Here is a 15093-nt window from a genome sequence, read left to right on the forward strand (position 1 = left end):
AGCTCCCAGCTCGCTCCAACCATGGGCCTCTTCTCCCTCCAAGTCTCATTTCCATTTCCCCCCCACCCCCACCCCCAACTCCAGTCAAGCCTCATTCTGTCCCCCACCTTCAGGTATCATTCACATCCATCCCTTTAGGATTCTGATCTTCTCTTCATTGTTAACACTTTGTGTCACTAATTTGATCAGAAGTCCTGCACTCCATCTAATGGCATAAGTCAGTGAATGCAGGTAATGCTGTCTGTGATAATAGTGTGGAGCAGAGGAACGCAGCAGGCCAGGTAGCATCAGAGGAGTATGAAAGTTGATGTTTTGGGTCAGGACCCTTCTTCAGAAATGGGGGAGGGGGAAGGGAGCCCATGTGTCCTGTTGCATTGTCCAACTTCTGCCACTAGATGGAGTTTGGTTAATCTAACAGATTGTACGATGTTACATTACTTTTATATTTTTAAATGTATTTTAATTTGAAAGTTATTTAATTTGCCAATGTAGAAGTTCAGCCATTTAAATTGCAGGTGGTACAAATATACATTTTAATGTTTTTCACTTAAGGAAAGCACCATGGAACCTAACTCCAGTTTGAACATGATTTCCTATGGGAGTTGATGTTTCACTTAAAATCTTTTCACATAATGTCATTATTTTCAGGAATGCAACACCAACTTTAAGTGAGGACATCCTGCATTTGAATTTTTTTTTATTAATGGAGTGTATTTTAGTTTTAATAAATGTTGTAAAGGTTAGTGACAAGCCAAATGATTGAGAAAGTTTTAAAAACGAAAAGAAAACAACCAAAACAAAATAAAGATGTAGAAGGTGAACTTTGAAGGTAAACTTGCAAGTAATACCAAGCCGGATAGCAAGAGGTTTAAGTATATAAAAAGGAAGAGAGGGGCCAAAATTAACATTTTCTCCTCAGAGAACAAGGCTGGGGAATAATAATGGTGAACCAGGAAAGGGCAGAGGTTTGAATAAATACTTTGTATCAGTCTTCATGGTTGAGGACATTAATAGCATTCTAAAATATAAAGTATTCAAGGGACTAAAGGAGCAGAGGAAATAAATACTGTAACTATCACTGGAGGAAATGTGCTAGGGAAAGCCATAACTCCTCTGTACTTGATGGGATGCATCCTAGGATATTAAAAGAAGTAGCTACAGAAATGGTGGATGCATGTGCAGTAACCTTCCAAGAATCCTTATATTTTGAAAGAGGTGCAGAAAATTGGAAAACTGTGGCCCTAATACCTTCATTTATAAAGGGAAGGAGTGCCATAAAAAAAACGTAACTCTAATCCAGTTATCTTAATGTCTGTTATTGGGAAAATGTTAAAAGTCCAGTATATAGGCTGTAATAACAGAGAAATGCAAAATATGAGTCAGCGTGGCTTTGTGAAGTGGAGGTCATGCCTAACAAACTTATTTGACTTCCTTGTGGCTGTAACAAGCACGGTAGATAAAAGGGAAGCGGTGGGTGTAATAAATTTGGATTTTCAGATGGCATTTTTCAGATTGTCGCACATTAGGCTGCTTAAAACATAAGGGCCCAATTTGTTGGAGGTAGTATATTAGCATAGATAGAGGATTGACTAACAATCCTATAACAGAGTTAGGATGGGGGGTTATTTTCAGGATGGCAACCTGTGACTTGTGGAGTGCCACAGGGGTCAGTGCCGGGGTCACAGTTATCTATAACATACATTAATGACTTGGATGAAGAAATTGAATGTAGTTTGCAGATGACACAAAAATAGGTGGGAAGGCAAGTGCTGAAGGTAATACACAGACTTTGCAGAGAGATATAGACAGATTAAGTGACTGGGTGAAAACTTGGCAGATGGAATACAATGTAGGAAAATATGAGGTTATGCACTTAGGCAGGAAGAATAGAGGAGATTAATATTATTTATCTGGGAAAAGATTACAGAAAGCTACAAATCAGAGGAATTTGTGAATCTTATGCATAAATCACAAAAAGCTGGCATACAAGTTCAGCAGGTATTGAGAAGGTAAATGGAATGTTGGTCTTTATTTTAAAGGGAATGGAATATAAAAATAGGGACAACATGCTAAAACTATACAAGTGATAGTTCTAGTACTGTGAACAGTTTTGAGCCCGTTATGTAAGGAGAGATATACTGACACTGGAGGCAGTCCAGAAAAGGTTTGGTAGGTTTATCCTGGATAAAAAAAGGGGCTGTTTATGAAGAGAGGTAGAGCCTATACTCATTGGTGTTTAGTAGAATGGGAGGGACCTTATTGAAACACAAGATCCTTAGGGGACGGAGAGGGTAGATGTGGGAAGCCTTTTTCCCCTTGTAAGAAGGACTGGGAGCAGAGGGTTGCCCATTTAAAACAGGGATTAGGAGGAATTTCTTTTCTCAGAAGGTAGTTAATCTGTGGAATTGTTTATCAGAGAGGGCTGTAGTGGTTGGGTTATTAAGTGTATTCAAGGCTGAGATAGACATTTTTTTAATCGGTAAGGAAATTAGGGTTATGCGGAAGTGGCAGGACAGTGTAATTGAGGATTAACAGATCAGCCTTAATCTCATTGAATGGTGGAGCAGACTTGATAAGCTAAATGGTCACCTTCTGTTCCTTTGTCTTATGGTCTTATAGGCATCATCAATAGACTCATAACTAATATATCTGTCAGGATGTGTCCTGAGTTATGCTATACTGGATATTAGATGAGCTGGTATGGAAAGGACAAAAGGTAACGGGTGGGAGATATGAGTTGGCATAGATGCTGTGAAGGGCCATGAAGGTGACCGGGAACATTTAGGTAATGAGGTGTCTTGGAAGATGGTAGATTGGTTTGGGGGTGCCAGGGACTACAGGGATTAAGAGTGCAGGAACAAAAACAAAGTTGCTGGAAAAGCTCAGCAGGTCTGGCAGCATCTGTGGAGGAGAAAACAGAGTTAATTTTTCGGGTCCGGTGACCCTTCCTCAGAACTGAGAGTGCAGGAGTATTGGTTGGCACGGATTGAGTGTGAAGAGTCAGGGGAATTAGAAGGTGATAGCAGGAGGGAATTTTTATGTTTCATTCTTTATCTTTAAACTTTGAATACTGTGCTGAAGCCCTGACACAGGCTTTCAGCTCAGCTCATTTCAGGAACTGAAGGCTTCTAGGCTCTTCCCATGTCACTGGGCTCAACCCCCAATGACGTCTGTCCTATTGACTGAATACTGAAGGTGTGGCCAATCATTTTTAAAGTTCAGGCTTGCAGACCTGGATTTTTCCCAACTTTGCAGACCTAACAAAAATTGTGGCCAAGGTTCTGTATAGTAGACTGATTAGTAAAGTTAGATCACGTAGGATTTGGGGAGATTGCCAATTGGATACAAAATTGGCTGACAGTAGGAGATAGAGAATGATGATGGAGGGTTATTTTTCAGAATGGAGGCATGTCACCAGCGGTGTTCCACAGGGATCGGTGCTGGGTCCACTGTTGTTTATTATTTACATAAAAATTTAGATGAGAATTTAGGATGCATTGTTGTAAGTTTGTAGATGACACTAAAATTGGTCGAAAAGTTGACAGTGAAGAAGATTATATAAGATTATCTTGACTAATTGGGCTGAAGAGTAGCTGATGGAGTAATAGAAACAAAAGCAGGACTTAGACAGTTAATGGTAGGGCCCTCGGTAATGTTGTTGAACAGAGAGACCGAGGGTTTCAGGTATATAGTTATTTGAAAGTTGTATCAGAGGTAGACAGGGTAGTTAAGAAGGCATTTAGCATGATTGCCTTCAGTGCTGAGACCATTGAATATCGGATTTGGGATATCATGTTGAGGTTGTACAGGACATTGGTGAGACCACTTTTGGAGCACTGTCTAATTCTTGTCGCCTTGCTATAGGAAGGATATTATTGAATTGGAGAGGGTTCAGAAAAGATTTACCAGAATATTGCCAGGAATGGAGGGTTTGAGTTATAAAAATAGACTGGATAGGCTGAGTACAGTCAAAAGGAGATGTTCTTTGATACCGGGTTCATCAGTTGTTGAAAAATATAGTCTACATACCTGGCATTCCCTAACACTGAAACTTGTATATCATGTTGCTCATTTGTGTTGCAGGCAAATGTCTTTTTGGCTTAATGGTATCATTCAGTTAGCAGACAATACCACTCATGTGATAACATCATTAGACTTCAGGTGGCTTTTGAATTTGGTGACCTTTCAGTAAAAAATTGCTAAATCTTAACAAAGAAATCTGGACTCTCTCTTATTATTAAATTCCTGGGAGCGTTGGATGTCTAAAAATGTTTTTAATGGAAAGTAACTCATGTGCATTCTTCTGTTTGCATCAGTTTAAGAATAAAGGATACAGGATTTCCTGGAAAGCATAGATGAACGATAAGTGTTCAGATGAGGTTTTGTCCCCTGCCGCAACTTCTTGAACTTCTGCCTCCCATTTGTTCTTCTGAATGCATGTGCCTGTTTAATAGGTGTAATGGATAAGTTGGGTTAATCAAGACTGAAGTAGTTCATTTAAGGTACATTGCTCACTGAGTTTGTTTGAGGGGTTTTTTGGACCTTGCTTGGAATGTATTGCCAATAAATAGCACATGACTTTAAAAAACTTTGAGATTTTAAGGTTTTGGAATAGATTTGTAGCTCAGGTTGTGGGTGTTGAGGTTGTTGAGGTTGGTTGGCTCGCTAAGCTGGTTTTCTGTTTCGCAGACGTTTCATTACCATGCTTGGTAACATCCTCAGTGCAGCCTCTGATGAAGCGTCGGTGTGTTTTCCCGCCTGGTTTTTAAACTGTGGGGTCCGTTGAGATGGATTGCCTCACTTCCAGCTTTCCCTCGTAGTGGAATGTATGTAGGGTCGAGTTCAATGTGTTTATTAATAGCATGCTTCGTGGAGTGCCATGCTTCCAGGAATCCTCGTGCTTGTCTCTGCCTAGCCTGTCCCAGGATCTTGGTGTTGTCCCAGTCGAAGTGGTGGTTCTCCTTGTCCGTGTGGATTGAGATGAGTGAGTATTGGTCGTGTCTTTTTGTAGCCAGTTGGTGTTCGTGTACCCTTGTTGTTAGCTTCCTTCCTGTTTGTCCGATGTAGTGTTTCTCGCAGTCTCAGCTGGGGATCTTGTAGATGACATTGGTCCTGTTCATGGCGGGCAGTGAGTCTTTAGTTCGGGTGAGCAGTTGTCGTAGGGTTGATGTGGGCTTGTGTGCCACTCTGATGCCCAGCGGTCGTAGGAGTCTTGTGGTGAGTTCCCACGTGTTCCTGATGTAGGGTAGTGTGATGAGTGTGTCGGGTCGTGCAGTATCTTTCTGATGCTGTTCGTGTAGGCATCTTCTGACCCAGTGGAATGGATATCCAAAGCACTGGGTCAGAAGATGCCTACACGAACAGCATCAGAAAGATACTGCACGCCCCGACACACTCATCACACTACCCTACATCAGGAACACGTGGGAACTCACCACAAGACTCCTACGACCGCTGGGCATCAGAGTGGCACACAAGCCCACATCAACCCTACGACAACTGCTCACCCGAACTAAAGACCCACTCCCCGCCATGAACAGGACCAGTGTCATCTACAAGATCCCTTGCAGAGGATACCTATTATAATCCCATTTTCTGGCATTTGGCCTACAGCCTTGCATGCCTTGTATTATAAGTGCACATCTAAATACTTCTTAAATGTTATGAGAGATTCTGAATCTACCACCATTTCGGGCAGTGCAGTAGAGTGTAATTGAGATCAAGATTCCAAACTTGCTAATCTTTGTTCTTTCGCTACCCACCATTCTGATCCTGACAACTGCTATTCACTCTATTTGTCACTCCGCTGTCCTCCCTCCCAGTCACTTCTCCTGTCTCCTGGTCCCTTTTAGGGATTTTCTAAAGGCTGCTTCTGGCATCACAGTCGTTCAGTGTTCCCAGTCTCTTCTTTGCTGAGCTGTCCAGAGACACCAGTCAGGTGTTCACAGCTTGGTAAGCCTACGATAATAAGGGCTGAGATCCAATGTGGGGTCTATTTTGAGTTTATCTATTAAGACACAAGAATCATGTCCAGTGTGCCTATATATAGACATTGTCAAACCTCTAGGCTAACATTCTCGTCTTGGTTCTATGGAAGGTCATGAAATCCTTAGAGCTGAGACTAAATTGGACCAGAGGAGAGTGGTTTGAGGAAGAGGTTAATAAAGAAAATCAAGAATTTGGAGTTTTCTTTTCTCTCCATGATGATTCCAGATTAATGGGTAGTTATTGGTGAAAGACACCTTACAGATGAGGTCAAGCCAAATCTGCCTTTGGCGGTTCTGAGGAAGGGTCACTCGACCCAAAACACTAACTCAGATTTCTCTTCACAAATGCTGCCAGACCTGCTGAGTTTTTCTGGCAATTTCTGTTTTGGCCTCTGCCATTGGTGCACTGAGTATAGTCATATCTGTAACCCCTTGACTTGAAATTGGGCAGAATTTACTGCCCTCCCCATGATGAGTGTGGCAGTGGGGTTATTTAACTAGCAGGAGGGTGGTAGATAGGAACATTGCTGCCTTCCTGCTATTTTCCTGATTGGGAGTAATATTAGCAGCAGCAACTACCTCACTTCCTCCGATTGGCTGTCAGCTCTTGAGAATGGTCCTTTGCTGTGCAGTTAAGCATCATGAATTGTTCTTGAATTGGCAGCCTTTCTGAAAGAAAGGTGATGTTAGGTTCTTGCTGGTTCCTCAGCTGGTGAGTGAGACCTCTATTATTCTATTACATGTTACTGAGTGAAGCTGAGGGCTAGCAATGACTAGGAAAGAGAAAAGGTAAGGAATTTGTTGGGGCCAAGGGCTTTGAAGGTGGAGATGAGAGAGGAAGTTGATTTATCTGTATATTCAAACAGCTTTTGTCAGTGAGGGAAATAAGTTTTTGGTATAAATGAAAACATATGGTGAACCCGAGACTGCTATATTTACCATAGCAAATGATCCAAAGATTTTGATGTCCCACTCAGTATCTGCTTAATGAATTCCAGCCTTTTTCTTTGAATTAGCAGCTCTAAGTGTAACATAGTTACTGATTTGAGAGTTGTCAATTGTTGCTGTACTTTATTATTCATTGATTTCACCGTTAATTATAATGACAAGCATTATAAGGAGTCTTGTGGCACAGTGGTAGTGTCTCTGCCTCTGGACTAGATTTCAAGCACCAGCTGTGCCAGAGGTGTGCCATAACATAACTGAGCAGACAGATTGAGAATGTCTGTAATAAATATTATTTCCATGACTTAGTTCGGGACAATATCATGAAATGTTAAATCCTTATATGGTGATATTATGAACATTGCATTAAGTTTATCAAGGATTTGTGGCAGTAAGAATGATGTCTGGTTTCATATAGTTCACCTTCAGATTAACTTAATTGAACTGTGTTTATAGATTGCCTCTCAGTTTTGAGGATTACTGAGAATGCAGGAATTTTCCTCAGTTAACTGAACCATTCCAGAAGAAAATAATCTTAATTTATAGTTTTGAAACATGGTTAATCATGAAGTATATTACAGAACTACTGGTACTTAGTTATAGTATTGTCAACATTTACAAAAGCAAACACTACAGAGACATTGGTTATGAATCACTTTTTTACTTGTTATATGGACACATGAACTTCTTTTGTAAAGTAAGTAATGTATGTAAGAAAAATGTAAGTGTTATTTTGCTTGTTAATAAACTAATGTCAGCTAACTGAGCGTAAAACATGGTTTGAGCCTGGAAGTTTACCGATCCATAGGATTTCTCACCCCATTAGACAGTGCATTTTTTGCATGGGCTTTTGGGTTGCTTCTGATATTAGTATTTTTGTAAAACTTTTTGTCCTCCACTTGTTGCTGTTCATATTTATCTTTAATCTCACAGTATTCTCTTCTGGATTAACCCTCCAATCCAATAACTACTATAGTTCATTAGACTCATTATTCTGTCTTATTGCTATCAGTCAGATTGCCTCTAAAACTGCAGGTTATATGGATAGAAAATTCAATTAAAATTAAAATCTACAAACTCTGCAATCACAATGTCTGAAATGTTTGTTGCACTTTTATTTTTAAGGCAATGATTAATTTCAGGTGAAAAGTTAATTTCAGATTCAGGAGTTAATTCAGTATTATTAAATCAGAGCTTTCAATAAATTGCAAATGGGTGCTTAAATTATTCTATATTTTTTCCCTTTAGATGTGGATGAGTGTGTATTTAACAATGGCGGTTGCCAACAGACCTGTGTAAATACGGTGGGTAGTTATGAATGTCAATGTAAAGAAGGATTCTTTTTGAGTGACAACCAACACACCTGTATTCATCGTTCAGAAGGTACGTTTACCATGAAACCTTGTCTAACAATGTTCCTTTTTTATTATAATTGGAAATTGTATATATTCATTTCATTTCACACAATTTATTGCAAAAGAATTAGTACTACTGAATATTATTCAAGTAGATAATAACAGGATTGTTGGAACTTTGTTTCAGTTATTGGAATCCTGTTTATCTACTACAGTATTTATCAATTGAGTTAAATACCTGTATATACAAACTAAATAAATCGTATGAACTTCTGTGTTATGATATATTACTAAAAAGTTGATAATAGTTGTTTGATGGGTGATCATTCTCTAAATTCTAGTCTTTCATCTATCTACTTTTTCATGTTTTTTGTTTGTCAGCAGCTTATTGATATGTGTGCAGTGCTCCTCTACTTTTGCTCCAGAGGCTATTTGTGCATTATCTTATATGTTATCTATCCGCTCATTATTAAATTCAGACCAATCATCTCAATTATCTCTCATCCTCAGAAATTTAAAATGATAGAATTCCTTGAGCCTCCAAATCTTTCTTTCCTTCACCATTGTTCTGGACTTTCATTTACCCTGACTTAATCATCACTACTTCATGATTCCCACTTGTTGAAAACTGAGTGATTTCTTACATTGGCTGTTTACTCTTTAATGAAGTTTCTCAGTTTATTTTCAAGAAATGAAAATCTCCTACTCAAAACATGAGTGGTTGTGTAATTAGGACAGCACTGGATTGGTGCAAATTCAAAACATAATATCAGCTTGATTTTCTAAAAAGCTAACTGTTTAAATGAGATTTTCTGTCAATTTTTCTCTTTCTATCTCTGTCTATTGATTTCTTCCTAGGAGGGAAGTTCATGGAAATAAGTTGCTTTTGAGTATTGCCTCTAACATACAAGTTATTCTTATGTTGCACAACTAATTGGCTGGTTGGAGTATCATAACTGGATCTATACTTTACCGGAGACCTCTTGCAGGATCTCTAGATAAAATGAGCACTAATCTTGGTCAGATTTTCCTACCCATATCCATGGGCCCTGCTCAGTGGTCGTACACTTATGGCTAACAAATTTTACTATTTGTTTGAGATGGGCTAGTTTAGCACTGATTAATACATTGAACTTTGACGCTCAAAATGACCTTCTATTGCCATATTAAGATAGATGGTTATCAGCTGCATTCTGCCTTTTATTCCAACATAGTATGGGAAATATTGGACATTACGACCTTTGTGTAGTGTAGAGTTATAGTATTTTGGTCAATTTACTCTTCAAAATTGCATAAATGAGCAATGAGAAATAAGTTCTGACTCTGGAAATAGTCTGACAACTCATTGTCCTTGACAGTGATATAAACAGCTTTGTTTATTCAAACAATTTTGCAATTCAGTAAACATATTTCAACACAATATTCCATATTTTAACACATAACTGTCTCAAAGTAGTCTCTGGTGTTCTAAAACCAAGGCTAAATGCAATCTTCCCATAGGTGTTCAAAGTTTTGGCAAAGATCTGTAGCTCGGGTTGTGGGCCGGGTTGTTGATTTGCTCACCGAGCTGGCTTGTACTCGTTCAGACGTTTCATCACCATGCTAGGTGACATCATCTGTGGATCCTCTGATGAAGTGATGTTATTCTACTCTCCTTGGAATTTATACTGTTTGGTCTGTGACAGTGAGTAGTGTCATTTCTGTAGTAGATCTGTATGGGTTTATATATGGGGGCCAATTCTGTGTGTTTGTTGATTGCATTATGGGTGGAGAACCATACTCTAGGAATTCCCGTGCGTGTCTTATGTTTGGCTGGGGCTACTATGGTTACGGTGTCCCAGTTAAACTGATGGCCTTCATTGCCTGAGTGTACTGGTATTAAGGAGAGTTCATCGTGCCAATTTGCTGCTAGTTGATGCTCATGTATTCTGATGGCTAGTTTCCTTCCTGTCTGTCCAATGTAATGTTTGTGGCAGTCGTTGCATGTTATTTTGTAAACTATGTTGGTTTTGCATGTTGTGGGAATAGGGTCTTTAATCCTTGTAAGTGTTTGTCATAGTATGGCTGTGGGCTTGTTTGCTACCATGATTCTTAGTGGTTGCTGTGAAAAATCCTCAACTTCCACAGCAACCTCCCCAAACCCCACAAACAAAGCTGCATTCGGACACAATTTAAACAGGCCAGGACACACTGCAACAACCTGGAACTACGTGGGAAAGAGGAAGAGCACCTATACAAAATCCTTGCTATAAACGGATATCCCTGCAACTTCACCCACAGATGCCTACTAAACAGACAAGAGGACTCAGTACGTCTTAACACACTGGCCACACTGCCATACATCAAGAACATATCAGGACTGACAACGAGACTTCTACGACCACTAGGAATCATGGTGGCCCACAAGCCCACAGTCACTCTACGACAAACACTTACAAGGATTAAAGACCCTATTCCCACAACATGCAGAACCAACATGGTTTACAAAATACCAAGCAACGACTGTCACAAGCATTACATCAGACAGACAGGAAGGAAAGTAGCCATCAGAATACATGAACATCAACAAGCAGCAAAACGGCACGATGAACTCTCCTTTGTATCAGTACACTCAGGCAATGAAGGCCATCAGTTTAACTGGGACATCGTAACCATAGTAGCCCAAGCCAAACATAGGCATGCACGGGAATTCCTAGAGACATGGTTCTCCACCCGTAATGCAATCAACAAACACATAGAATTGGACCCCATATACAAAATCATCCAGATCAAAACTGGAAATGACACTATTCACCATAATGGACCTAATTCAATTTCCTTTTGAAATTGTTGTTCATCTCTGCTTCCACCAGCAATAGTGTTCCACTATTCTTACAAACATAGTGTTGTGACTACAACTGAATGTAATCCTCTTTAAAGATGCAATTGATCTGTATTAATTGATTCCTCAACCTTCGGAGTCAAGCTTTGACCTCTTTGCCATTATCTGAAATTAGTCATTGCCTTAAAAAATAATAGAAGTGCAACAAGCATTTCAGACATTGTGATTGCAGAGTCTGTAGATTTGAATTTTAATTGAGTTTTCTATCCATATGACCTGCAGTTCGAGAGGCAATTTGACTGATAGCAATAAGACAGAATAATGAGTCTAATGAACTATAGTAGTTATTGGATTGGAGGGTTAATCCAGAAGAGAATACTGTGAGATTAAAGATAAATATGAACAGCAACAAGAGGAGGACAAAATGTTTTACAAAAATACTAATATCAGAAGCAACCCAAAAGCCCACTCAATAAATACACTGTCTGGTTGGGTGAGAAATCCTATGAATGGATAACCTTCCAGGCTCAACCATGTTATATGCTCAGTTGGCTGACCTCAGTTGGAGTAGTGGTAAGGGTGATGCATCTGGTTTCAATGTTGTTAGGCTAGGAGGAGGAACATCAGACAGTTTCCTGTTTAAGACTTATGTTTTCATCGTGCTGGAAGGAGCTTCAGGCAGTTTGATGGAGTTATGGGTAGGATCGAGTCGGGCTTTATTGCCCCTGCAATGTTGTTAGTGATTGTCAGCAACAACAATGTGGTTGTTTTATTTTTCTGAAACAGATGAGACAGGATTTAACAGCCTAATTTCAAATGAGTTCATATTGAAGTACTTGCTATTTCAGGACTTGATCCCGTACATTATTGGTGTTGACAAGAAACTGAAAGTGTAACTTATAAACAAATTGGACTGAATTTGACGCCTACTTTCTCGCTAAGAGTGATGCACAGACTCCTTGTAGTTTGGGGGAGTGGGTGAAGTGTACAAAATAAATCTGGATTTCATAAATTTACAGGATTCTGAGAGGTTTTTCAGCAATATGTTTTAAGTTCTTGAATTCTATTAAAGAAAATGTTGGTTTTTTTCCAGAGGCTAGGAGGAGAAAAGAAAATATAAAATGAGTGCATAGTTGACTTATTCATTTATTATTATCCCCTGACTTCTTGGCTTGTTTCTCATGATACAAACTGTATAATGAGCTAAACACAGTTGTGCTTTAAATTCTGGAGAAATCATAGAGATTCTCCGATCTGCTGCTTCCCCGCTTTGCCTTGTGGACCAGGTTATATCCTGCTCTCTCCCTAAGTCCCTTCACTCTAGTCTTGAATCCCCATCTCACTCCGTCCCATTTTTCCTTCTATTTCCCACTCCTTCCCCACAAACCCATACCATTTTCAACATTGCCTATGAAATTCCCTCATACCCTCATCGTTGATGATTGAACTCTCCAATGTCTTTCCCCAACACTATTCCCATAACTCTTAATTCCACTAATAATCAGAAGTCAATCAACCTTTACTTCAAATACACTCAAAGGCAACTTCCACACCCCTCTGAGGTAGAAAATTCCAAAGATTCACACTCTGAGTTTTAAAAAAATCCCTTATCTTAATCCTAAATGGTACCCCCTTATTTTTTAAATTGTGCCCACTGGTTCTAGACTTCCTAACTTGGATATCCTATTAGCATCTATCCTTTCTATCCCTTCAAGTATTTTATCGGTTTCAATTAAATCACTTTGCATTCTTCTAAACTCCAGAGAATACAGAACCAGTTCCATCATGTTTGTCAAACACAATTTTCCATTCACAAATCTGTAAGACCAAAGACTATAGATATAGGAGCAGAATTAGGCCATTTGGCCCTTTAAATCTGCCCGACCATTCGATCATGGCTGATAGGTTTTTTTTAATCCCATTGTCCTGTCTTCTCCCCTTTGACTCCCTTACTAATCAAACACCTATCTATCTCTGTCTTAAATACAGTCAGTGACTTGGCCTCTATTGCCTTCTATACAATGAGTTCTACAGATTCATTAACCCTCTGGCTGAAGAAGTTCTTCTCATCTCAGTTGCGGTCATCCCTTCACTCTGAGGCTTTGTCCTCAGGTCCTAGTCTCTCCTACTAGTGGAAGCATCTTCTTGATGTCCATTCTATTCAGGTATTCTCTCCGTATTCTACGAGTTTCAATGAGATCAATGCTCATCTTTCTAAACTCCATCGAGTACAGGCCCAGAGTCCTCAGCCGCTCCTTATATGACAAGCTTTCAGTCCTCGGATCATTCTTGTAAACTTCCTGTGGATCCCCTCCAAGGCACATCCTTTCTTAGATATGGGGCCCAAAATTGTCCACAATATTCAAAAAGCATTCTGATCAGAGCCTTATACAGCCTCAACAGTACACCCCACTCCTTGATTCTAGCCCTCTCAAAATGAATGCAAACATTGTATTTGGTTTCTTAACTGCCAACTGAACCTACACATTAACCTTAACAGAATCCTGAACTGGAACTCCTAAGTCCTTTTGTACATCAGATTTCTGAACCCATTCGCCATTTAGATAATAGTCTATGCCTCTATTTTTCCTACCAAAGTGCAAAACCTCTCACTTTCCCACATTGAATTTCATCTGCCACTTCTTTGCCCACTCTCCTAGCCGGTCCAAGCTCTTCTGCAGCCTCCTCACCACCTCAGTACTACCTGTCCCCGCCACCTGTCTTTGTGTCATCTGCAAATATACCAACATTGCTGTCTGTTCCCTCATCCAGATTGTTAATGTGTGGTGTGAATAGTTGTAGTGCTAACACAGACCCCTGTGGAACTCTGCTAGTCACAAGCTGCCTTCCTGAACAAGACCCCTTTATCCCACTCTCTGCTTTCTGCCAGTCAGTCAATCCTGTATCAATGCAAGCACGTTGCCCCTAACACTATGGGCTCATGTCTTATTTAGCAGCCTTCTGTGTGGCACCCTACCAAAGGCCTTCTGGAAATCCAAATAGATCATGTAAACTGGCTCTCCTTTGTCTAACTTGTTCATTTCTTCCTCAAAGAATTCTAACAGATTTGTCAGACAAGACTTCCCCTTGATGAAGCTGTGCTGATTCAACCCTGTTTTACCACACACTTCCAAGTACTCTGCAATCTCATCCTTAATAATGGACTTTCAAACCTTACCATTGACCAAGGTCATACTAACCGGCCTATAATTTTGTCTTCTGCCTCCCGCCCTTCTCAATTAGGAATGTTACATTAGTCATTTTCCAGTCCTTTGATACCTTCTTTGATTCCAGTGATTTCTGAAAGATCACCATCAATGCCTCTACAATCTCCTCAGCTATCTCCTTCAGAACTCTGGGATGTAATCCATCCAGGTTGGGTGATTTATGCACGTTCAGACCATTCAGCTTCCCTAGCACCTTCTCCTTAGTTACGGCCAATACATACACCTCTGCCCCCTGACTCTGTTGAAGTTGTGGTATGTCAGTGGCGTTTTCCACTGTGAATATTGATGCAAAGTACATATTCAGTTCCTCTACTATTTCTTTGATCCCCAGTACTGCTTCATCCTCATTTTCCAATGGTCCAATGTCCACTCTTGCCTCATTCTTACTTTTCATATATTTAAAAAAAGCTGTTGCAGTTAGTTTACTGTCATAATTCATTTTTCCCCATTTATTACTATCCTCTGCTGGTTTTTAAAGGCTTCCCAATCCTCTGGTTTCCCATTAATTGTCACCACATTATATGCTTTTTCTTTGGCTTTTATGCTTCCATTGTCAGCTGTGGTTGCTTTATCTTCTTCTTAGTATTTACTTCTTCCTTGGGATGAATTTCTGCTGTGTATCCTGAGTTACCACCAGAAACTCCTGCCATTGCTGCTTCACCATGTTTCCTGCGAGGCTGTGCCTCCAATCAACTCTGGCCAGCTCCTCCCGTATATCTTTGTAGTTACCATTATTCAGTTGTAATACTGTTACATTT

General features: G+C 39.8%; 1 protein-coding gene across 1 annotated transcript in view; it reads left to right on the forward strand.

The window, feature by feature from the left end:
* Positions 1-15093, forward strand: part of LOC109928667 (signal peptide, CUB and EGF-like domain-containing protein 2) — a 157906-nt gene that overhangs the window by 24512 nt on the left and 118301 nt on the right. Inside the window, exon 4 of the mRNA XM_048607317.1 lies at positions 8181-8315. Within this exon, the coding sequence (XP_048463274.1) occupies positions 8181-8315 (135 nt within the window). The remainder of the gene's footprint in view (positions 1-8180; positions 8316-15093) is intronic.

Source organism: Rhincodon typus, chromosome 17 (assembly GCF_021869965.1).
Source record: "Rhincodon typus isolate 14 chromosome 17, sRhiTyp1.1, whole genome shotgun sequence".
Lineage (NCBI taxonomy): Eukaryota > Metazoa > Chordata > Chondrichthyes > Orectolobiformes > Rhincodontidae > Rhincodon > Rhincodon typus.